This window comes from Falco rusticolus, chromosome 1 (assembly GCF_015220075.1).
Source record: "Falco rusticolus isolate bFalRus1 chromosome 1, bFalRus1.pri, whole genome shotgun sequence".
NCBI lineage: Eukaryota > Metazoa > Chordata > Aves > Falconiformes > Falconidae > Falco > Falco rusticolus.
The window spans coordinates 6,839,366-6,864,078 of record NC_051187.1 but is presented as its reverse complement, the minus strand read 5'-3'; the positions used below and the strand labels follow the sequence as shown (position 1 = coordinate 6,864,078).

Genomic DNA, 24,713 nt, shown 5'->3' with positions numbered 1-24,713 from the left:
CCGTATCCCGACATCCAGTAGTTCTTTACGCTACATCTTTAAAGTGAAGCCAGCTCCACCACAGCCTACCCAGGGCAGAGGGAGAGGGTACCTTCTGGTGGCCAGAGCACCACGTGCTGAGGTCTTCCACGGCACAGCTGCTCCTGGCATCCAGCAGCTTCAGAGATGAGGTCTGACGGGAGCTGAGTCCAGCTGCAAAGAGCGGCGTGAAAGCCTGGTGCAGCAGAGCAAACAGCGAGAGGCAGCCAACACAGGCAGCAGAGCACGTCGGTCCTTCCGAGGATGCTGTGGGAGAGACAGAAAACACAAAGGAAGGGTTATGGGTGTAGCACGGAATGAATATATTCTGCCAAGGAAAAAAAAAAAAAAGGTGGGTTTCCAGGTCTGCTTTTAATTGCATTAGCCAGGTATAACCTTCTCAGAGAAGCTCACAGGGGCACTGAACAATAATTAAAGCACCACATTCCCAGAGTCCCCTTTTGTTTTATGCTATGGGCAGCCTTGGAGCCAAGGGGACGAGGGAATGCAGCGCAATGAGCTCCAAGAGGGCACAGAGGCTATAGACTGTTCCAATGTAATGTAATGGTGTCCCAGCTCTCGGAGGAGAGGATCTCTGATTTCAGGCCTCTGAAGTGCTAAATTACCAAACGAAAACTACAGCAAGTTCCACCAAAACTGCAGCCATCAATACTACGCGTTGTTCTTAACAAACAAAAGCGGACAGAATAAAGGATGGGGGTCGAGGGATGTCTGCACTGTACGCCAAGGTTTTTTCTAAAAATATTTTACACCTGCTACTCCTGCACACTGATCATATTTTGTCTATGAGGTAGAGAACTCGTAGCGCCAAGGGGAATGTGGTTTATGTTCCCGAGCCTTAATGCTTTTTCCCTTCTGTAACGCAAAACTCCTTACTACCGTCACTAAAATAAAGCCAAGAGGACAAAAGTCATACGCGCGCTGCCACAGTAACAGTTTAACAGTTCCTCTCACTCATCTTTGGAAACAATCCCTTCAGCAGGATTTTACTGCTCTGGCACTTCGATTTAGCGAACTTTTTATGCAGCTCATGAGAGGAATGCGGCCAACTCTGTACACTCAATTTAAATCAACTTGCTGATGATATAAAAAAGAAGTGCTGAACCGCCGGTTTGCTTCATCTGCTCCAAACCTACCAACACAAACTCGGAGGTATTTATTCCTGAAACGTTAATAGAACAGTCTGGGGTGCCAGATCAGTACATGAACTCTGCTTTGATCCCCTGCCGGTCCAAAGAGCTGATTTAACAACTAGTTGTTTGGTTACTTGATATTTCAAAAATGCAACTGGGCTGTTTGCTACCGACAGGCTTTTTTGCACGTTGGAGTCTGGTGGGAGCACAGGGCGCAGGCAGCCGGGCAGGCTGGATACATCTGCCACGGGCATCTGCAGCAAGAGGCCGCACACGCCATGTGTAACAGCATTCGAATTTTGCATGGAGGAGGAGGGATGGACCTTCCTGGGGCTTACACCCAGCCCTCAATTTGTGTAAATTAGTTAGTCGATTAGATAGTTGAAGTTAAGAGAACTACAAAACTTGTACTCACCGGGATGCCAGTGCCAGCGCAGCCTGTGCCCTCTGCATTCACATCCGTAGCAGGCACCTCTGAGAACACGATGCAGTAAGGAAGCACTACGTACCGTGAACTCCACCTGCGAGCTGGCTCTCCTTTGCAGAAGTAATCGGATCAATTTGATTTTGGCGACCGCTCCCAGACTTCTGATCAAGCGTAAGGTCCGTTGTCTACCCACAAAACAAATGTAGCACAGACAGTAGCCGTCCATCAAATCCTTGCTACCCTGCCATGACAACGTGTCTCTGAGCTCCATTTCACAAAATTACGGTTTTTAGAAGTTAATGGATTGTGCTGAAACGAGCAAGCCTTACAGAAGAAAGTGATTTTAATTTGTGCTTGGGTGGGGACCTCGGGTGCAGAGACAGGATGCACTAAGCAGCATCAAGGGGGATGCGTACTTACAGTGTTACCCTTTTCTTTACTGTAAATTAAAGACATCTTCCGAGGTTTAACTTACACCGGCAATTTTAAGGAAGTAAAATTGCATGTTCACAACAGAAAATACAAAAGAACTTGCACAACTGAGCAAATGCTTCCTTTGCCCCCTTTACTCCTCCCGACACCCTTTCTCTCACAGAAACGCACTTACCTGACAGCACGGCTCCAGAGCAGAACACCGGGTGTGTGCAAATTAAACCAGAGATTGCCTTGGCAATCGTTTAGAACAGAACGTTGCAATGTATATGTCTGAGCTAACAAATCCAGCACCAAACTTTAGCAAAAGATAAATAAATGGGTGAAGTAGACTGAACAGAAAGCACTCATCTTTAATTTCTGTAAGGAGTAAGGAAAAGCATTACAAATTTTCACACTTGCATTCTTCGGAGAAAACTGGAAGCTCTCCCTACAGATTGTCTCCTTGCAAAGCACCATAAACAACCCCGCTTATTAAAATCTTTGTATTAAAAAAGGTGCTGCAAAAAAACCACCTTGTTTCCAGAGATTCCTCCTTGTTGCAAACCACTGCCCTTCGTACGCAGAGCTGGTTACGGTGGAAGTGAACAAATCAGCACGGGAAGAGGATAAGCTCCATGACCTTTAAGACAAATGATCTCAGTTTAAATCACAGGAATAGAAATATTAAGAGAACGTGTAGTACAGTCTCCACTGTCAACTTGCTCAACGTCCTAAGCAGTTTAGGTATTACTATTGTATTTTAAATAGTAAAACTGTAGTAGAGTCTTATAACGTCTAGGCATACAAATAGAAATAATACACAGAGATAACATCCTCCATTTTCCAGTAATTGAACCAGTATTTTTTTTTTCCTAATTCTTTTTCTAATTCCTTTTAAAAGCAAAGTCATCCACTTTAAATTAGACACCGAATTATGCACTTCTTAAGTACAGTCCTGTCCACTGATGTGCCGTTAGTGGAAAGATAAACCAGATGGCAAACTCAATAAAAAGGCGCCAATTAAACAGAGACAGTTGAAGCCTAAAAAACCCTTCGCTCCATTATTGCTTTTGAATTGGTTGTCATGGCACTGGAAATTGATACCACTGTCGGCTTCACATCTCCACCCAGCTCAGGTCTTCACAGCTCTGTCCAAAGCAAAGGTCTCACGCTGGTGTTGAGAAACACCCTCTTCCTTCCAGCACTAGGCCATTTCCACCAAAGTTCTGCTCACACCAAACCAGGGGTGTATGTGTGCACGCAACTTACACCTTTTGTAAAATCAAGTGCATCAAACAGGAAAAGACTGATCTTCACCCTCCAATTCCAGTTTCAGAATACTAAAGCTCAGGTAATTTTAACCTGTAGGTTATTACTCACCACCATGAGCCAAAGGACCACCCACTTAGCATGTCTCTTCTCTTTCTACAGCTGGAACTTCCACGGAAAATAAGCTGATGTTTGTTAGACTTACTTATTAAAGTTGTTGAGGTTCTCTTCCCCTTGACAATGTCCACTAGCAAGGAACACTATTTGCCAAAAAGATGGGAGAGAGTAAGGGATGCAACTTCAAAATAGCCCTGGAAAAGCTGAGTTGCTTTGTCAGCCTCTGAATTCTTTCTCCTCCCACTCACATTCACATTTTGAGAAGCTATTAAGTCAAAATCGGTAAAATCCACTAGAATAAAACCCTTAGAATGTCACATTGTAGTTGCATTACATTTCACTCTTTAATACAGCATAAAAAAATGGAAGTTTACAATGAGTTAGTAAACTGTAAATCAGCACTTTTATTCAGTTTAGTTTCTGAGCTATTAATCCCTAATACAGAAACAGAACGCTGATGCACTGGTCTAGGACCTCTCGAGATAATAGTTCAAATCCATTCTGGTGCCATGGCAAGTGAATTTCACTGGATCACCTGAGTCCCTTCTAGATACATCATATCACACAATAACTCACCATTCACAGAGCTTATAGTCTTAACTCTCAAGGAAAAAAACAAAATAAAATTACCTTCTGACTTCAGTGAGCTGCAGTTACAGAAAACAAGCGAAAGTTTGCTCAAATAATTGTAGGCAAACACTTAATCAGTCTATGTGCTTTGTCAGTAGTATTTTAGGTAAAGCAACCCATTATTGTGGTGCATCAACACAGCAACGCTTTCCATTGCTCCTTTGTGAGGCACTGAGTCAGACTTTTTTGCATCATTAGCACTGACAACACAATAAACGCAGCGCTCTGATCTTCAGCAGAACAGTAAAAACAAAGACCACAACAGTGAATTAATTTTAAAGAATTTTAATACAAACTTAATATAAACTATTTCAGTCCCTCTTAACATGTAAGACACTGACTCAAAATACTTTTATACCTTTTTTCAAGTATTGCACAATGTAGGTACAAAATTAATATTTACGATTACATTTTCTTCCATAATATATAGCAAAAATCTTTAAACTTTTAACAGAAAATACAATTTGTGTTTCTTTTGAAAAAAGCAAATATTTCGTACATTTTAATTCCACCACTAAGGAATATTCTGTACACAACTTTTTATTTTTTTTTTTAGAATTGATGTCTTTAAGATGGATATCTTACAATTTCAGTAAAAAAAATACAACATGAAGCTGCTGCAGCTGTCACAGATCACTGTAGTAAAAAGATATAAATGCAATACCATGTTGTAGAAACAATATATATACTCTGATATTTTACAAACTTTGTACTAAATTAAATTATACAATTAGAAAAAGACCAATAAACCCACCTATTAGTGCCAATTTTTTAAATATATATATACATATATGCTTGTGTACATATATATATAGACACATGAAAAAAATCAGCCACGACCTTGCTATATCTTAAATACTGTAAGAGGCCATATTTTGAGAGTATATTTTTGTAATGTACAGTCAGTATAAAATAATTTTGTGCTTGGTTGGCAAATGAAAAAATGATGCATGTTGTATTTATCTAACCAAGCCTGAATGTATTCATACTACAAGCCTTAAAAAAAATCTCAAGAGGTGGAAAAAAAGATACACCCTTGGGTACGTGCATTTTAACTTGTACAATAGTATTTACTTATATTTCACTTTCGGTTTATTTTTAGTTAGCCATAACTGGCTGGAATTGCTGGTTAGAATACTGCATGTTGTTTAAACTAAAATTCAAGCCATCCACAAAAGACTTCTCATTTAGACCTCCATAGGCTGCAAACATATCAAAGGCATTACTGTACTGGAGAGGACTGAGGTTAAGGGGGCTGTCACCAGGAAAGATGCTACTGGTACTACCTTGACCCTGCATGTTGGGGAAAATGAACTCCTTTGCGTTAGGAGAAAGGGCAGAAGTCTTCTGCTGCTGCTGCTGCTGCTGCTGCTGCTGACTGCCTAAGCCAAGCCCGTAGAGAGAGTGCATGGAGGAGGAAAGGCCTTTCTGCTTCAACAGGTCATTGACATTCAAGCCAAGGTTGGTGGGAGAAGTGCGGGCGACCTTGTTGCTACGGCCGCTATTCTTCATTTTGGTCGAGCCAAACTTGGTGGCAGCAAATGTGGCAGTGGTGAAGGTTAAAGGCTGAGTGGAGCGGGGCATGAAAGTTGGGCTCACAGCAGCAGAGTGACCAAAGGGAGGAGAAGGAGAACTAGACACTGAAGATGCTGGGTCACTAATTGGCATGAACACCTGGGCCTCTGGGTTAAAGCTGTTCTTGATTTCCTTATCCAACTCACATCCATTTTCATTATCATCCACATAAAGCACTTTCACTGGTCCCTTTTCACCAATTTGGTATGAAACCTCAAATGGGTCAATCCAAACACTAAGATCCTGAGGCAAGTTGCCACGAACATCATCAATGTCCAAACCACTCTCTTTGGATGCTTGTTCTATGACTGGGTCCACTTTCTCCCCTATATGTATACATCTAAACCCTGATCCTTTGTATGGCTTTTCTGGATACCAGTGCCCTTCATACTTCTTCTTAAGAAGTCTTTCAAGCTCTTCACCAAAAATGTTGACACGTCGTCTGGGAAGCTTATTGTACAAATATGAAATAATAAAATTGAGTGCTACTTGGATTTCAAGCTGCATAGTTGCTATGCCACAAAGTTATAAGTCTGTTTCAAAACCCGAAGAAGAAAGTGTTCAAGATGCCACAGGGGAACAAAATTTCATTCAAAGTGCTGATTCTAGTTGATTATTATCCTTCACCTTGAGTGCTCTTGTTCCTTTAAGAAAAAACAAAAGCAAACACATCCAAATAAGGAAAGTGTAAGATCAAGCTCTAAGGCCTATTCTTTTAGCTTCACTTTTTGCATAAAATAGGTTACTTTGTAAGGCAAAAAATATGTGCATCAAACCACTTATGTTCATGCCTGCGGAAGGTGAGGATGTCAGCCACATTCAGCATGACTTACGAACAATACTGCAGAAGATGCACTAGGCGTGTGTTTACATATACAGCATGGGGCATTTCAAAATCACATGAGCTTGCCGTTTAGTTATTCACAAAGCAGCAAGGATAATTTTTAAAGCATCACAGAACTGCCAGGCCTGTCAAGGGTTCAGTTACCAACCCATATTTGAATGATTTATAGTACTCAGCTGCAGAATTTAGCACCAGGCTATTAGTTTAGCCTGAAAGGTCTTCGGCCAAGGGTCATTTATCATTTTAAAGTTTGCAAACATATTGGCTGCACTGTAAGGTGCAGTATTATAAAAATGTGAACAGTTGCTTCAGAAGATTTCACACAAGTAATTAAAATTATGCAACATTTAAGTCCAAGCAAACCATCTGCATAAACTGCGCATTGGTGAAATTATGCTAACCGAAGAGAAAATGTCCGCTGCACATATACATACAATTCTTCCTCAGAATAGCTAAACTGGTAATGCGGTCAATGCATACAAAATAGATGCACGTATCTTCTGTCATAAGGGTGGCAACGACCACGAAATGGTTACAATACATTAATTCACAATTTTTCCCCTTTCTACAAATTATTCTATAGTATCAGATGTAATCTACTAATATATACAAAATTCACTTATCGCGCTGTCTATAGTTCAGATTTCACAAAGTTACTAGAGCTAAGAGCTTTGGATAGCCTCAAAAACGACTGCTCTTCTTCTCCACGACTCCATTTTATATTAAATATAAAATATGGTTGCCACTCCTTCACAAAGAACAAAAGAGAAATTAGCTATCTAAAGTTAAAGGGACAAGATTCAAGCATTAGCACACATACTGCTAACAAAAATCCTGCAGTACCTTGGCATAAAGGTACTCATCCAGAGGAAACACTTTTGTTCAAAAAGTTCCAATGAAACAAAATAGGGGGTTGGGGTTTTTTTGGCTCAAGTGAAATGCCCAATGAGAATTTCAATTAAGAGTGTCCTTTTCTGCACTGCATCACTATGAACAAAATGTAGCGTAGCTGTCACTAAAGATTAGAGGAATCAAAGTCAGTATGAAAATCCTTTGACAAAGTGAATACAATGCTTTTTTATTTCTTGCTCCAAATAATCTCCTTATAAAGTCTGGAACCCTATTTCCAAGCCACTCGCGTTCTCCCCAACATGGTATGGGAATAGTTTGAAAGCTTGTACGATAAGGCGACCTTTAAACGTTTGCTGGATCAGCACTGGGTGGGGATAAGGAAAAGATCAAGGGCAAACAGAAGATATTTACAAAAGGGCCACAATCAGTACAGAAAAGCTGATTGGGTGGGTTAGAAGGGGCATTTAAAAATGATTTATTAATCCATCTGTTTCGTTTCCCTTCCCCCCACGTCCTTTAGGAAAGAAATGATCTTTTCAAGGCGCACCGGGTGGACGCTATAGCTTTTTCTTAAGCCCCCAAACTACGGTACAAGCAGCTGGTCAAACAAATGGAGCTTGATCGTTTCCAAGTTGGTTTGTTTTTGTTTTTTTTTTAAATATGTATGTTTTATGTAAAGAGGACACCCTCTCCCAGCGGCGGGGTGCTGCCGGGCAGAGCCCCGGCCGGGGCAGGAGCCTTAAGCGCGGTGGGGAGTTACATAACCAGGCAGTCGGGTCTCATTAGATTTCTGCTCACAGCCTGGGAGCTCCGGCAGCGGCGGGGGGAGGAGGAGGAGGAGGAGGAGGAGGAGGAGGGGGTGGGGGGGGGGGGAGAGGAAGAGGAGCATTTTCTAAGACCGTCAAAGAGAAAATAAAGCTGAGGATGGGAGATGACTAGAAGGAGGGGGGCGGGGGGGGGTTCAAGGCCCCCTCCCTCGGCACTCAGGCCGGCACCCCGCGCCCGGTGGCGCCCCCGGCCGCCCCCCCGCCGGGCAGGGTCCTGAGGGCGGCTGCCAGCGCTGCCCGGAGAGGCCCGGCCAGGCAGCAGCGATTAGTCAGCCGGCAACGCTCACCCCTCCCAGGCTGAGCGCGTCCAGGGACCGCCTTGGGAGGGACCCTCCGCCGCCCGGCTTCCCGAGCCGTGCCCTGGCCCCCAGCCCCCGGCTCCGAGGGGCTGCCGGCGGCCCCCACGCTCTCCTGTCCCCCGGCTCCCCGCCGCCGCGGCCCCCCCGGCACTGCCCCTCCCCGCGGGGCCGTGCCCGCCCCTCTCCCCGGCCGCGCGGGGTCGTGACCGCCTCGGCACCGCCGCCTCAGCCGCCTCAGGGCCCCCCGCCGCAGCGCCCGGGGCCGCGCCCGCCTCAGCCCTTCGCTCGCCTCACGGCCGGGCGGCGGCTGCCCCAGCCCCCCGCCTCAGCGGCTGCCGCCGGCCCGGGCCCCGCCGCCCAGCGCACACCCCCGCGCCGGCCGGCGCCCCCGCCCTCAGCGAGCGGTACTCACCCGGGTGGGTGTGCGGGGGGTAGTGCAAACAGTCCCGGCGGGGGTGTGAGTGCGGGGGGGGTGGGGGGGCGGCTCAGCACCCGACCCCCATCTCCGAGAGCCGGCTCCCTCGGCGAGGATGGGAGGGGAAAGGAAAGAGAAAAAAAAAAAAGGGAGGGGGAGGGTTGGAAAAAAAAAGGGGGGGGAGGGAAAGGGGGGGAGGGCTGCGCTGCTCACACCCCCACGACGGGCGCGCTCGGCCGCCGCAGCTGGGCTCCTTCTGCTACTGCCTCCCCGCCCGGCGCGCCCCCATATATCGCCTCCCTTCCCCCGCCCCCCGCCCGGCCCCGCCCCCGCCGCCCGCCCGGCCCGCGCCTGCCCGTCACCCGCCGCGCCCCGCCCCCGGCCCCGCCCCCCGCTGCTGCCGCCCCTTCCCCCACCCCGGCGTGGCGGGGCCGCTCTCTACGTCAGCGAGCGCCTCACCCCACAACACCGTTGCGTCACTGCCGACGTCAAACCCTGCCCTCGCGCCCCTCGTCTCCGCAGGGAAGGGTGGGGGGAGGGACTACATCTCCCATGACCGCCGCGGCGGGGGGGGGCGGCCTCGGCCCGCGGGGACCTCGGCTGCGGCTCCGCGGAGGGCCGGCCGAACGGCGGCGGGGAGCGGGGCCGCCCGCAGCCCCTCACGCCTGGGGGCAAGGGGCCAGGCTGCGTCCCGGGGCCGCTGGCGGGGGCGGCCTCCCCTCGGTGGGGAGGGGGGGGCAGCCCCTCACAGCCCCCCCTCCCCCCCCCCGCTCCGCCGCTGCTAAAAATACTCCCCACAGGTAGCAACGCTGACCGATTGGCTGCCTGCCCGCCCGGGGAGCCGCCTGATTGGTCACTGCGTATCGAGGAGGGAGACGTCAAAGCCCAGTTTTGGGGGGAAAAGAGTTACCCGGGGGGCGGGGGAATGCCCGCGGCCCCCTCAGCGCCGCGGCGCCGTGTGAGGCCCGGCCGGGCCGCGCCTGGCTCCGGCCTGGCTCGGGCCTGCAGGCCTCGGCCGCCTCCTCAGGCGGGGCACGGCCGAAGCGGGGGCCAGCGGCTGGGGGCGGCCGGCCGGGAGCCAGGCCCGGTGCGGGAGGGCCGTGCCCTCCGCTCCAGAACCCCCCGGGCCTGGCCCCTCACCCCTCGGTGTCGGTGCTGCTGGGGCCGGGGGCGGCGAGCAGGGCCGCGCTCGGAGGGGGTTTGCCGTCTCTTGCGGTGTTTGTGCAGAAACGGAGCGTTTGGGCCTGAGCCTGAGGGGGCCCCGGGGAGATTTGGAAATGCCAGTCAGGAGCAGCGCCAGGACTTTAACCCTTTGCAGCTCAGAACGTGTCACTGGCTGTGTGGGAGGCAGCAGCCCAGCAGCCGGAATGTTTGGGAAGATGGCAAGGGTAATATTTGGGATTTTCCATAGCTGAACATTTCTGCTGGAAGGCCTAATTCAGCGGAGAACACGTTTTTATTCAGATGTATCAGTGTTGATGCAGCTAGTACCGTGCTGTTGCAAACAACTCTAAAATCTTAATTCAGACTCAAAATTGTCACGCTTCCCCCCCTATTTTTCATTTGTTTTTAACGTGTTATAGTCCTTCAGTGAAAATTGGGTCATCTGTCATCACTGTGCACCCCAAATGGAAAATAAAGCATGAAGATGATAAAATTATAAGCACTGGCAACAAGGTGACTCCTGGGAATTGCCGTAGCGTGGCCAGGAAAACAAACGAGAGTCTTTTTTTGTTTGTTTTGAACAAGTTGTCATTACTTCCACCATGAAAGTTAAGAGACAATGTGAAATAACTACCTGAGCAGATAAGGTGGAAAGACAAATACAGGTGGTTGGGGTTTTTCCCCCTAAATTAAAACGTAGAAATCTCCCTGGCACAACAAACACCGAGCAGACGGACAGGTACTGCCGGCTGTGTCAGCACACAGTTTGGCGTGGTGCTGTGCTCGGTGCTGTGCTCGGTGCTGTGCTCAGTGCTGCACTGGCCAGGGTAGCAGCAGCAGCAGATTTCCCTTTGAAGTGGGAAAAACTGCACAATGCTGTAGATCGATGTTTTCAGGTGAGATTTCGTAAGGAGCTTTACAAACCAAATAACTATGCTGCTGAGTTGCTAAAAAAAAAAAAAACAAAACGTTGTAAAAGCAAAGACTTCTTTTTAAATGGCTTTAACACTACAGGAGAAGCATTAGGGACTGAATTAAATATACAGAGCTAATACATTTATAATCAAGACATCTGCGGGATCCTTTAAAGCTGTAAAAATGGTGATGTACTTTTCTGTGGCTTATGTAAAGGAAGCTTCTAATGCAGTCAATGCTGAAGTTGCGTGCTATTGAACAAATCCGACGTTAAATGTTAGAGACAGGCGATTGCCCTAAGAATAACCTCCGCAGGTCAGCAAGAATCAAGCCTGCTTCTAGTGGTCCACTGAAAGTTTCATTTTACCCTCATTTGTCTGAAAAAAAAATATTCTGACTTTTAAACTGCAGTGATCATTATGTCATCCACATATAACGCATCAGAAGTAGGTGGCCCAACTGTAGTAGCGTTAAATTACCAGCACCTAAAAACAGTCTAATCCAGGATCACTGGTATTCTTAAAACCTCAGCTGGCTTTTTGATCCACAAAGAGGTCAGAATAGGGCCTGCAGTGTTCTTCAGTCCTTTTGATTAATACACAGCAATAACAAAATGTCTACCTCTCCATGCTAGAAAAATCTTTCAAAATGCAATCAATACAAAATAACCCCGGCAGCAAAATTTTACTCCTGTTGTCAATTCTATTCAACAGAAAGATTAATCTTAAAAGAAAAGAAAATATATATATATTCACATCTTTCCTGACAAACCTTGACAATTTTTCTCCCTAGCAGAGCAAATCAACAGAAGTATTTCAGAGCATGGCAGGGAGGCAGAAGTGAGATTAAAAGTAAGATGACTTTCTTAATCTATGTTAAACGAGAAGGGTTTTGATCTCATCTGCTCCTCTTAGCCATATCCTGCGATGCTAGTCCGCCAGACAGCCATCACCAGCAACTCAGCTACAATTTCTACAGTCTTGGTCTCTGCAGTCTGATCTCTGGAGCCAAGATTTCTGCATTGTCGAAGATATACTTTTCTACAAGACCTTGTAGAGACTGTAGTCTCTACAAAGGGACTTTCTTTTTTTCTGCTAAAGCAATCTATATTTGGTTCCTAAAATAATTAACAGCGCTCTTTAAAAATCTAAATCAGTGTTATTTATTGATCAATCCAATATCTAAAACCAAAATAGATTTGCTAACCTTAAAAGTTCTTTAAAGGAATTAAAAATATCTAAGAAAATTTTTACTAATTATGTCAACACGGACAAGAATTAAAGAGCAGTAGAAAGCGAGGCTCAGAATTTCCACCACCCATCTTTGTTCTTTTCATCTTCTCTGCTAAATGAATGTTGCTGTTCCTTACAGAATGTGTAAGATTTATACTGAGAGTGGACATAAAGCTTTGTAATGTACATTCCCAAATACAGTACAGTCTCTTTTTTAACATTTTTCTATTTAGGAACACAGTTCTCCTTTCAGCATGGGAACCTGAGCTTTGATTTTGAAGAAAATGGAAAGCTTTCCCCATTGTATTCACCCCTCTCTAGCCCAGTTTTATCCATTTGCTGATTTTAACACGTGTTCCTTTTCTCCATCATTTATCAGTGTGAGCAACCAAGCCTGGCTGCTCTCCAGCATACATCTTAACAACGATTTTGAAATGTAGCTTGTCTTACATTTCACTTTACCAGCTTAAGCAGTGAATTTTCCATACAGATTACAGAGGGTGTATATACCTGCAAGATGCTGCCCAGCTTCAGGAGCTCTCTGACCACAAAGATTTATTTAGGTGGGAACCACGAGATTAGCTTGTATGTAATGTTTTGATGGAGTAAAGAATAACTGGGAACAATTCAGCCAAAACAGAAGTGTGCAAGGCATTGTCTCAGCCAGCTCATCTTCCAGGAGAGCCCCAAGCTCGCCTCTAACTACGTGGAGGGGCAAATGGTTAGTTAGTTACCTCCGATGGAGAGCAGCTGGCTGGCAGGGGCTGCTGCATGCAGCTTTATACGCCAAGTTAAATGCACCCATGGCAGGATGCGTATGCGATAACTCTTGTTTGCAGACTCTAACCCCAGGGCAAACAGCCACAGTCAGCGACTTGCTGGGAACTGCTGTGTGGCTCTACAGCAACCCAGGCTGTGCCAGGGCTTGTTCCTCTAGCGCTGGGGGCTGAGGGGGTGGGATTAGTGTCCTGGGGGGCTGGGAGCGTGCAGGGAGGGGATGGCGGGGAGGACATGGAGGTTAGATAAATGTCTGTCGGTCTTGACAGAGGTACAGTTAATCTTGCCACAGAGGGGGAGAAATGGCTTTTGAAGTGGAAGGAGGGAATTATTGTGGTAAAAGGGGGAGGGCAGAGGACAGAGGGTACGTTAGCGAGGGGCTGCGATGATGAGAACAGCCTGGCATCGTGGCCCCCCGTCCTGGAAGCTCAGAAAGCCCAGCTACCGATTCTCATGAGATGCTCCGGATCTGGCCTGCCCCACACAGCTCAGCAGAGCCAAACACCAGCAACAGAAGTTCCTCTGCTATTATAGTGTATGATGTTAGTGGCTCTGGGGATGCCAAGATTTTAGAAACTTGGCTATCAAGAGCTGGAGCTTGTGTGCCAAGGATTGAGAAACAGTTCCCAGATCTGGGCATCTACAGCATTGTGCAGCCAGTACACTGGAAAAAAAAAACCCTTTAAGCTGGTACTTTCTTAGATATTAGTGACTCTTTTTTTAAAAGAAAAAAACCACCAAAGAAGCAGCAAAAAAATGTATTGTTTTGCTGGGCCAATATCTGTAAAGGGGACTGATCTGCAGGAGCTTAGATCTTACAAGGACGTCATTCTCTCCGAAGTGGCATGCTACTAATGTTCTAGCTTACTTGGCAAAAGTTACTGGAGTCCTAAGCAAGACAGAAGGCAGCTGCTGGGTAAGAAGGAAAAATTAAAACAGGAGAAACCTGACACACTTTAATGAAGAATTCACACCAAAGCTTTGCTCTTCCCAGAGTTTCAGCCACCTACAAGGATGAAGTAAAAAGATTTTTTCTGTCTTGAAGCTGGTATGAGGCAGGATCTGTTCTTGAAGAGGAGCCTGATAAATGGCATTTTGAGAATGGGGTACAGATCCTGAGAAGGCCAGGTAAAAAGAGTAAAATGAGGAGTAAAGAATCTAAACCAAAGTTCCAAGAAAAATAATGCTCACAGGTAGATAGATACTGTATTAAGACGTGGGGCAAGGGGGAGAGAAAATGGGAAATATTTCATGAGTATCAGAATTTTCCATAGCTATGAATAAATGGGCTGAAGAAGAAGGAAAGAAGATTGATTGATTTTATACCTTAGAGAGGTTGACCTTTGAGGAAAGTTTTATTAAAATTCAATATAATTTTTCCTCGAGTTCACCTTTGTGCTGGGATTCTGCCAGTTTAATGTCAGTTAGTTCCTCAGTATCTGCTCATAGATAAAATTATGAGGTTAGGACTGTCCTAGCTGATAGCCATGTAACTTCTTAGCTAATCAGCTTCAAGCACTTTACTATGCTTATTCCAAACCGTGATTCATAAACAGTTTTAAAGAGACAGCAAGCTGGTTTTTAAACTGTAAGGACTGCTCACCTTCATTATTTTATGGACGTCAAAAATAAACACTGAAGATGAAGGTCTGATCATTTGCCCTTTCAATTTATGATAGATGAAGGTAGCATGAAAAGTTTTCATTAAGAACTTACTTAAGGATTTTGTGTACTTAGCATTTTCCAGGAAGATGAGTAAATCTTTTTTCCGAGAGGGGAAATCCAGGAAAACTCTTCAGTCTTTTTCCTGAGAGACACTGAATGTGCAAAAAAAGAGATATTAATGGGAAAAATCTGAGTATGAGGAGATAACTTTCATTCAGTCTGTTCAAACTGAAAGGAGGAGCAATGGAGGGGCATCTGTTTACCAAAAATGCCCGATAAACACAGAAGTTCTTGACATTTTGATTATCTTCAGTTAGGGTAAAAGAGGATGAGAATGACCAGGGGACTCTCTTTGAAAGAAATGGAAACTCAGCTTTTATTTAGGCAAAGATCCCAGCAATGCTACTTTTTCTTGCTAGCCATGACATCCTCTGAGCCACTGCTCCGAAGCTGCACCCTTTGGGTCTCCCAGCAATGTTTTTCTTACTTAGTGAGGATCAGATGAACCCCTTACTGTTCTCTAGTCTTTCAAGAAAACAAGGCAGACACGTCTTGAGTGAAAAGGGGAGGAAGGGTGTTTCCCACATTGTCGGTTTACCATAAAGAAGCAATTGGATGATACCTCAATTTTTGCGATAACATCCAGAACAAAATACAATCTTAACATCACTAGAAGATCTCACCTCATTCTCGACTAAGAATTTAAAGCAACCAAGAACAGTGCACCTCAGTAAGAAACCATCCATATTTGAACCTTTCAGGTGATAAGCAATCTCTTTTTTTCTGGAGCATGTGGCCACGGACTGGGTTCCTTGCACCTTTCCACAATGCTGTTGCTGTCAGTAACTGTTTTATGCAGAGCCCAGCACTTGCTCAGGACTTAGAGAGCTTAGTTAGTGACTATTAGATGACACACAGAATACGAGATTTAGGAAAGCCAAAGGTTGCAGGTACTGATACCGGGTCTGGGAGCATTAATTTGAGACGCGCCGAGTTAACCTGCTGTGCTGTCAAGCTGTGACAATGTGAACGATGGGGACTTCAAAGTAAAATGAGTTCAGATGCCAGCGTCGTGACGAACACAGTCTGAAAATCATTCTCATGAGAGGAAGATCATTGAAAACTATCTTCATTTAGTACAAAACCGAGGGTGCTTCATTTCAGATGAACAGAAACCTAGCGACTCTGTATTTGTGCAGACACGAAGAGCTTGTTGAGTGGAAAGATGCCAGCTTATGACAGCTGAAGGTTTGACCCTGAATCTTTAAGGGTATTATCCGTGGAAAAAAAAAAAAAAAGCCAATGGAAATTTCTCTTTTGAGTTTGCTGTGCTCCAGATCTGGCTCTTATTCAACTCTTATTAAAAGTCCATCGAGTCATGGTGACAGGAATAATGGAGGGCAATGAGGATTCAAGCTGTGTGTTTGCCCCTGAGACATAAAAATTGGATTTTAACGCGGTCTGTGCATCCTGTTTTTAACACAGTTCATGTATCCTGGTCATGTAAGGAGGAGTTTGCGCAAGACTGAAACTGTCACTGGCGTTGAAATGATCATTTGGTTTAAAATCGTTGATTCAAAGCATAGTAAATCACTCATTTCCTCTCCAGCTTGATTCCTAAAGGTATAATTGCTCCAAAATAATATAATACGTGCCTTAAAAGATTAAGCGAAAGGTCAGATTAGCATAACATCTTTCCTGAACTGATGGCAAAATGCTGTGTAAACCTGGAGCCACACCTCAAAATCCCCCGGGACGGGACTCTTGGGACTTGCCAATGGAGCAGGGAGAGAACACAGATGCTTTGATTTCACGGGTCACAGGTCTTTACCATGTGATGGACAGGCAGAACAATCTTCCCGTGTCTACGTAGATATAACCCTCTTCATTATAACAGAATGTTTTCTCTTGAACACACAACCCAGTAGGAGCTAGTATCTCATACGCTGTTATTAATGTGCAAGACTTCAGACGGTATCTGCACACAGCGGTGGATCTGTCTAGTCTTGAGAGTAGCCGTAACTAACGACTTCAGGAGAAGGGATAAAACAGCCGTGCTGCACAATTACATTGAGTTTGGCCATGGGAAGAAGTGATTTCTTCTTGATCCCACATGATGATTATCTTAGATGCTGGAAAATGAGAACTTGGAGTGACATACTTTTTATTGTAGCTAATGTAACTCAGATTTGTAAAGAAGGTGATTCTGCTATATGACCATATTATCTAAATTGCTTTGTCGCCAACGCATAGAAAACTGAATATAAAATTGCCTGAACATAATTGAGTGCTGACTCACTGATTAGGTTAAATGGTGCAGCGCTCTAGAGTGTCTTGGAGCTTTCTATAGTCTCACAATCCTATGTGAAATCTTCTGATTGATTTTTCTCCCCTCCAAGCAAACTTATGTTTTGTGCTCCAATTTGAGGCTAGATGCTACAAATCCAGCTGCTGTCACAAGACATCTTCCCCCTGCTTCGTTATCTTGACCAATTTTCTGCTGAAACTCTCATCTTTCATCCTGGCTGGTGCAGTTGGCTCCCTTGTGATTATTCCAACTCCCGGCTCTCCATATTCATAGCCACTCTCCAAGCTCCAACTCTAACTCTCTAGTTTCTAAGGCTACATAGCTGCAAATGTTTTCTCACAAAATGCTTTCCCATAAATTCTCACAATTTCGTTTTAGTAAAATCCAAGGCTGCATGCATACATGACACTACCCATAGGAAACTTTTAGTAAAAGCACCTGCAAACATGAGCAAGAAAACACAGCCACAAGTATTTTAATGGAAATCTTTTTTTCCTTGAAAATGGCCTCATATCACAAAACCCCATTTGGACGCATAACTGTGACTCTCCTTAAAAACAGAATGATTTTCAGTTTTTGACATGTAAGTGGAAGGGCAATTTTAAGAAGTGATGCCAGAGACCCAAAGTGAACTGAGCCATGGATACTGGGCAGAGAGCTCAAATTTAGCTGACTCTGGCAATCAGACAAACCAGCACTTGTGCCTTTGGCTAACCTCTGCCCTGACTCTGTCACTCAGGTGGTGAAAAGAAGGAGCGGAAGAAGAACTATGACCTAAATAACTGGGAGAACAGCAATTATTAACCAGCAGTCCCACCTACAAGGATCTGCAGAAGACACCAGCCCTGAGCTGGAGGATCTGGGAGTGAAACCGGTCATGGAAGTGCAGAACTTGGTTTAGTTTCCAGCTAGTTCTGAACATCTCCTTTCTTGCTGGCTGAAGTATGGCATTAGTAGCTGTTGAAAATCAGGTGGGGAGGAGGCTGAAATTTGTTACCTTCATACATGGGACTGGTTTCATATCAGGTAATAACTCAGAAACGGAGTAACTTTGGCGTGCACGTCAGGCTTAGGTTCTCCAGAAGCACTTGTGACTGCACAGCCCAACTTTGTTCCTTACCAGGAATTCTAACTTTTATTTTCTGGAAATAAATCATACTTGCCTTGCCCCAAAGAGGATAAATCTCATTTATCTCTAACTACAGAGAGATAATAATGCAATTGTTCCTTCGCACCAGGAGACCAGGCGTCTGTTAACTAGAAGTTCTCTTCCAAGTTGGATCAACTTCTCTCCAAGTACTTCCTTCCGCAGAGTGAAGGGAAACTCAGCTGGAATGTATTTCCAGAGACAAATGAACCCCTAAGATAAAACGATAAAACTGATTGTAAAAAACCACCACAAATTTGGTATGGAGCAATGAATGTGAAATTCAGAGCTGATCTAGAGCTGGGTCAGAATCTGGCCAGAATTAAGGATCTGATCTCTTCCGCTTGATCTGCAGAAATGCTTTACCTTGGCAAAATACAGGCACATTTAAAAGACATAATGAAAAAAAAAAAAAAAGAAACTCCAATGGTGAAGGAACCAACACATTCTGAGAGAAAAAAAAGACTGTCTGAACCCTTCAAAGGTAGCAGTGAAACAGATGAAAATATCCACGTCTGCCCTGGTCAGGTTAGGGTGATTGTTTCTCCCAGCCCAGGCTGCATTTGTCGGCACTCTCTCACTTAATTAGAAGAAATGTGTTTTCAAAGGGGGAGAAACACAGACGTTCAAGCTCAGTCTTCCTATCCAGATCATTCTTGCTGGATGTTTGACACCAGCCCATCCAAGTGACATCCAAATGGGGACAGCAAAAATATTCATGTCCCCCATTCAGCTGAATCAGGGAAGTGCCTAGATGACAAGGAAGAACAGCACCGGGAAGACTCGAGGGAGGCAGCGGGGGATTTGCAGCACGGAGCGATGTACACCAATGTCTGCAACGTCGCAGTCATGCCAGCGCCTCCAGCATTTAAACTTTTCATCTACAGCAACTGGTGGGTCGCTCAGCTGCAGTTTACAGTTAGGCTGCTGGGAGGAACATGGGCAGAGTGGGGAGGCAGGGGACCCTCGCCTGAAAGCCTGAGCTAATTCCGCAGTGAAGATAAGCTCTGGGATAGAAATTCTTCAAAGGGATGTGACCAGGCAGACTATCACCATGGGGGTCTCCAAGCAGGCAATCAGTCTCCCTTTTAATAAACAACAGAAGGTACAAAATGGTCAGGGAAGAGTACACTTCTTAAATGTGCTGGAGAAACAAAGCTGAAACATCTCTTGTTCCTGATCTGCAAGGTGACAGAGGTTTTTGAAGAAGCAGTAGTGCCCATGTAATCAAACAGGAGCAACTGTGCTGGTTCTGCCCTGAGGCTTGTGCTCTAAACTATAACTAATGAGTGTAAAGGCACTGACAAAAAAAAAAAAAAAAAGCTTCCACAGAATCCCTTTTCTAAGGCCTTTGATTTTACTGGAACATGCACAGCGGTAAAATTCATATAGCCGACGGAAAAGCCACGTCCTGGCCTGACCCTGCCATAGAAAACAGCAAAATAAAGGGGCAGGGATTTGGGCTCACGTTTGGGGAGGATCCATGATTCAGCATGTCGGTTTACTAAATCTCCTCTAATTTGTCACATAATGAGGGAGCGGGGCAAACACCTGCAGCTCCATGCTGCTGCTTCATTGCAAAAAGGTACGGCCCAGACAGTGATGAGCATCTAAAGAATAAATGACTGTCAATTAGGACAGTAGGTCAGAAAGAGCAAGATGATTCATATCCAGGACATACTCCAACCATCCACAGTAACACTCAGCAGTTCTATTCAGCTTTACTTCTTCAAAGTGCCTGCAAACATCCTGTCCTTTCCGTGGCGCTGGCAGGTAACAGCGAGCGGGGCTTGAAACGGGCTCTGGAGACCTGCTAATTCTTGGAGTAATTGAGCTCAGCTGGGAAGAAACAGCTTCCACCGTCCCTCCAGCCATAGGAAGGAATGAGGACAGCCCTGTCCTGGTCACAGAATGCAACCATTGGTCTAGAAATCGGGGGGCATGGAGATTCACACCCCAAAATTAATAAAGAAGCTACCCAGAATTAACAGCCCGTTTTAGAGAACTGGCTGGCTGTGGTTTTCCCAGGAGTAAGCAACAGGTCGTGACAGATGGGGTTTAGGAGTGCTTGGCTCCTAGGTTAGCACCCTGACAATGCCTCCGCTCAGCTGTGCAAATCGTATTTTACTTGCTTGACTGTGAGTTGCTGGGCAGTGGGATGTAATTTTCCATGCTCGCAGTTGGCACTCGGTTTTACCTTGACTTGCATTTGACCGCGCAAGCTCTGTCAACATTGTTTCGCCTCATAGAAAATAGTAATTAAGAAGCCTGGATGAAAGGTAGGCGTTAGTACCCAAGAATTCAATGGCCAGCTCTACTTTAACCTAGTCGCCACAGTTTACTACTTGGTAACAAAATGCCTTTTCCAGATTTACCTGAAGACTGGGATATCAGAAACGCTCAGAGATGCCAGACGTAACACTTGGTTGACTTTGATCTCTCTGAAGACAAATATTTTAAAGTTTAGATCAAGGAATCTTTTAATGAAACAAAGAAATCATGCCACTTGTATCAGTTCCAGATATAAATAAATCAGCTAGAAATAAACAGGAGCAAGGCAAACGCAAAGGAGACAGCCGTGCTCTGCAATGTCAGTCCAAAGTGACTGTCTGATGGATGATAATGTGGCTGGCTTGGAAAAAAAGCCAGAGTTTAAAAGTCTTGCTGCCAGCCATCTGGCAAATCTTCCAAAATATATTGCAGTAAAACTTCACTGAATTGCTACCTTTTTTGCATCTCCTGCTATCCAGACTGTCTATTTACTTTTCAAGTGTAGCAAGGATTTTGAAATCCCTGCTCGGACTCTCTCCTTACGGACTCGTTATAGCCCTCCCCATAGCCAGTTCATTGTTCCTTCCCTCCGCCAGTTTGCCATATATGCATAATCTTCCCAAAGTAAAGATACTCTTATATGTTTAGGGGGTCTCTAAAATACTGAGCGTATCTGACTCTGCTTGAGCTGCTGCAGACGCCCTGTCTGTTCGCAATTCACAGGTGCTGTTCCCTTGTGCTGCAAGGGAGGCAGAAGTTCACGGCAGCAGGATTTATAGCATATCCATCCTCTTGCTCCAGCAGCATCATTACTTCATACTTGGAACTGAAAGGCAGCATTTCATACTTCTAAACGTTAAGGGCTTATTTTCATAACTGAGTAATTTGGACAATGTCCCCCAGAGGCAATAGTAAATACTGCCACTGGCCATTTCCTAATAATCTGTAGCAACATAGAGCGACTAAAAATCATGGTCACTTAAAAATAAAATATCGTTTTCCATTCCATGAAAATGAAAAAAATATCTTTGCAGAACAGGCTGACCTGCTGAACGTTAATGAATTTTTTTCCCCCCTGTTTCATCAGCTCCTCCCACCTGGTCCCTAATCAGCTGTAATTGAGTCCATGGCTCTGCTGAACCGTGGTGAAGCATCATGGCTTGTGGCCATGGTACTGAGAGTACGGGCATGCAGATAACCCTCCGACATGCCGCCTGGGAGGCAGCTGGAGATCCTATCTGGTGACCAGACACTCCTGGGTTGTAACATGGGCGCAGCAAAAGCTATTTTCAGCTTAAATGATCTTTGATACTGAAACTAGAGTTAACCTGGGTGGTTAGCGGAGGAGATCGTCTGCTCTGAGAAATAAACCAAGGGAGAAGGGAGAGGGAGACAAGTAGGAAGGTAACAAAGGAGAGGGACTCTTTAGGCAAGGGAATGAAACTGAAAGCGTGCACTGATGGAAGAAGGAACACAGGAAAAAAAGATGTTGTTGCATCTCCCCATCACTAATGATCTGGTCCCTGTCCCCCCTCAGCTGCCAGCCACGTTCGTCATTTGTAATTCTCAACCTTCTTAGATAGATGGGGCTAAGCAACAAAAGCTGTCTCTTAGCAGCCCTCAAGCTTGTCTCACCTTTGTTACAGCTAGTTTTAGTAATTTTTAGTCAAATTTGTTTGGTTGGTAATGTATGCTTGATTTTAATTTCACCATGTGCAGCAGTAACTTGTTAACAAGCTGCTCCAGGAGATCTTTCTAGGACAGTGGAAAGCAGGGAAAGGAAATAATTACAGCATTTCCACCTACAGTAGTCTGCTTCAGGGCAGGTATAAATAGATCCATAAGTGTTTGTTCACTTAAAAGAGTTCAGCCTAACTGCTTTTTCAATTGCCAGCAGCAGGATCGGTGGTTTGGGTTTTTTCTTAAAAACAAGGGCAAAGATCATCTACTAAATATCACCCTCCCTTCCTCCAGTCTGCAAGCAGCACTGAAAAACTTTCAGAATTTTTACCAAAACCAGATGTCGGGTGTATAAAAGTATGGGCAATTTTTCAAAGCCATTATATTTGTTTGGGAAAGAAGGGCTAATTAGATCAGAAAACTCAATTCAGCTTCAGAATGGAGGAAGTTAATGATAAAAATAATTTACATTTCATTCACTTGATGCATACAAAAAGCTCTGGCTCAATTCATGCAAACAGTACCTCCCTTTGGAGTCCCACCACAAGTTTTGAGAAAGCACTTGCTCAAGGGTCTGAGAACATCCCGTTGCTTGTCCATGGGCAGCTGGGGAGTGGAGCAGGCACAACACAGCACCCAGCTGGGGTGGGCTGGGGGTCCCAGCAGGGCGGGGGGATTGATCTGCGAGCAGGGCAGCGGGACCCTTGCTTGAAGCTCGAGCATCCCCGTGATAACCTGCTTGACTCAAGGAGGGTTAGGAAGCCTCTCGGGGCCCAGCATGCCTCGTTGCGGGAGGAAGAGGAGCCCAGCACGGGTGGCCCACCCCAGGGTGCCCCGGAGCTCCCTCCTGGAGCCGCACTCTCCGAGCTCCATCTACCGGAGCCCAAAGCCCTGCTGCCATCCACTTTCTGCACGAATCTGGTTGAACAAACTTCCCCACTGTGGGCTCACAGAAATACAATAAACATTTATGTAGTCTCCCCGGTAGCTCTGCTAACGGGCCGGTTAGAGCAGCATTACGGGGCTTTCCAGGCAAATTTGCCATCCTCTGCCTCCGGCCCCGTGCTGAATCCTCACCTCGGTGCGCGGTAGTAGCCCATAAGCGCACCAAGCACGTACGCTGCCACTGCCTGTTGTTCAGGCTACAGGTACTATATTTAACTGAACAATAGCTAATAAACAAAAGACATTTTAAGTGGTTTGTGGTGTCTGCTGAGCACCAGCTGCCCTTTTTGTATTGCACTGTGTCTTTAGTCCTGATGCTCAGGTCTCCCGGGTCCCATTCAGCTGCAAAAGCCCAAAGCTACAGCGAGAGGAACAAACAAATCTGATAGGGACATAAAAAAATTGATGGCTCATAAAAGCAAAAGGGGCACAGATTTGAAAAGGAAAAAAGCAGAACAGATTCAAATCTTATTGAGAGTCCTACCACAGGAGTGCCATATAAGCAGCAGTTTCCTCCACGTTCTTCCACCGGTGCCCCAAGCCAGCCAGCCTCATGGGTGCCACGGCTCAAACCCGTGGTGCCAGGTAGCATTAATAAGGTTTAGGTCTGAATTAAACCACTCTCCTGCATGCCTGGGGATGTGATTCAGACCTCCAGTCTTGTGGTGTGCGGCAGCTTCAGGCTGTGCTGCAGCACCTGGAGGTGCACATTTGTGAGTCCCAGCCCAAAGCTGGACGGAGGTCCCCTGGGCTCCGCGGACACTTTGAGGGAGGGAAGGAGCTGCTCCCAGGTTTCCCATGGGAGGCTGACTCCAAAATCAGCCGTTTTGAAGGCAACAACAGTGCAAGGCCCCTGACAGCAGAGGGAGGGGTCTGTGCATGGCTTTAGGAGAGGAGGACAGGAGGCTGAGCCCACCTAGCCAAACGCCCGCCCTCCCCTGGCAGGGCAGCGGGCAGAGTCAGCTGCTGCTCCTCAGGGGAACGAGGACCCTGGGACTGGCTCAGACACCCCTGTGACCCGGGGGGTCATTCCTGGGGCTGGCAGGGACTCCCTCCGCATCCCAGCCAGCTCAGCTGTGGAGCTCGGGGCTGTCACCTCCCGAGTCCCTCCTCTGTCCCCAAGGCAGAGTAATGAGGCCAGCAGAAATACCAAGTAGAGAGATTTACTTTACTCAAGGATTCCTATTCACAGCTACAGCTATTGACAGATTTTTTTTCTATTCCTACGGCTGGTGGGAGGAAGCTGATAGTATTTATTAAGCTGATCTCAGGCACTGAAGCTCGATCCTAACTCCAGATACACAGGCAATCATCAGCGCCTGTTGTGTCTGCATGAATATACTAATCCTGCCTCTGCTTTCTGAATACCTAAAGCGATGTATAGGACCATTCATCTGTGATAGAGTCTTCTAGATGGCTGCAGAGGGCAAGACAGTATTTTTAATATGAAGAACTCTATGGCAAGCTATTTTAGTGCCTTAGGATCATTAACATTTTTGAATGTCTGAGAAGCTGCTAACATTTATAAGACTTTACAACCGAGATCCATTCTCCCAAATGGAGAAAGAACTCGTATTTTTCACATACACTTTAGATATTGATAATTTTCTCATTTTCTGATATGACAGGGCTTGGGGATTTTTTTCCCCGCTGAGACAAGATGACTGACAGAAGGAGATGAGAATTTCTCATAAAGAGAAGCAATGCATTTTTACACAGCCGAGGCTGGAAGAAAGCAATAATTGTCCTAATATGCAGGCACGGTTCC

At 45.7% G+C, this 24,713-nt stretch overlaps 1 protein-coding gene across 2 annotated transcripts; it reads right to left on the bottom strand.

Annotated features, from left to right (window-relative positions):
* Positions 1-4,298: 4,298 nt before the first annotated feature.
* On the bottom strand, positions 4,299-9,108 carry TOB1 (transducer of ERBB2, 1). 2 transcript variants are annotated; one of them, XM_037407012.1, is made up of 2 exons: positions 8,839-9,108; positions 4,299-6,248 (listed from the first exon to the last, which is right to left on the bottom strand). In XM_037407012.1, the coding sequence occupies exon 2, from the start codon at positions 6,109-6,111 to the stop codon at positions 5,128-5,130; it is 984 nt and encodes a 327-aa protein (XP_037262909.1). In that variant the 5' UTR covers positions 6,112-6,248; positions 8,839-9,108; the 3' UTR covers positions 4,299-5,127. The 2 variants fall into 2 exon arrangements, with proteins under 2 accessions (XP_037262909.1, XP_037262918.1); XM_037407021.1 differs by lacking the exon at positions 8,839-9,108 and adding an exon at positions 7,292-8,092.
* Positions 9,109-24,713: the final 15,605 nt, after the last annotated feature.

Bases quoted from the DNA above. Each gene is read 5' to 3' on its own strand.
- TOB1 (XM_037407012.1), bottom strand. From the start codon at position 6,111: ATGCAGCTTGAAATCCAAGTAGCACTCAATTTTATTATTTCATATTTG.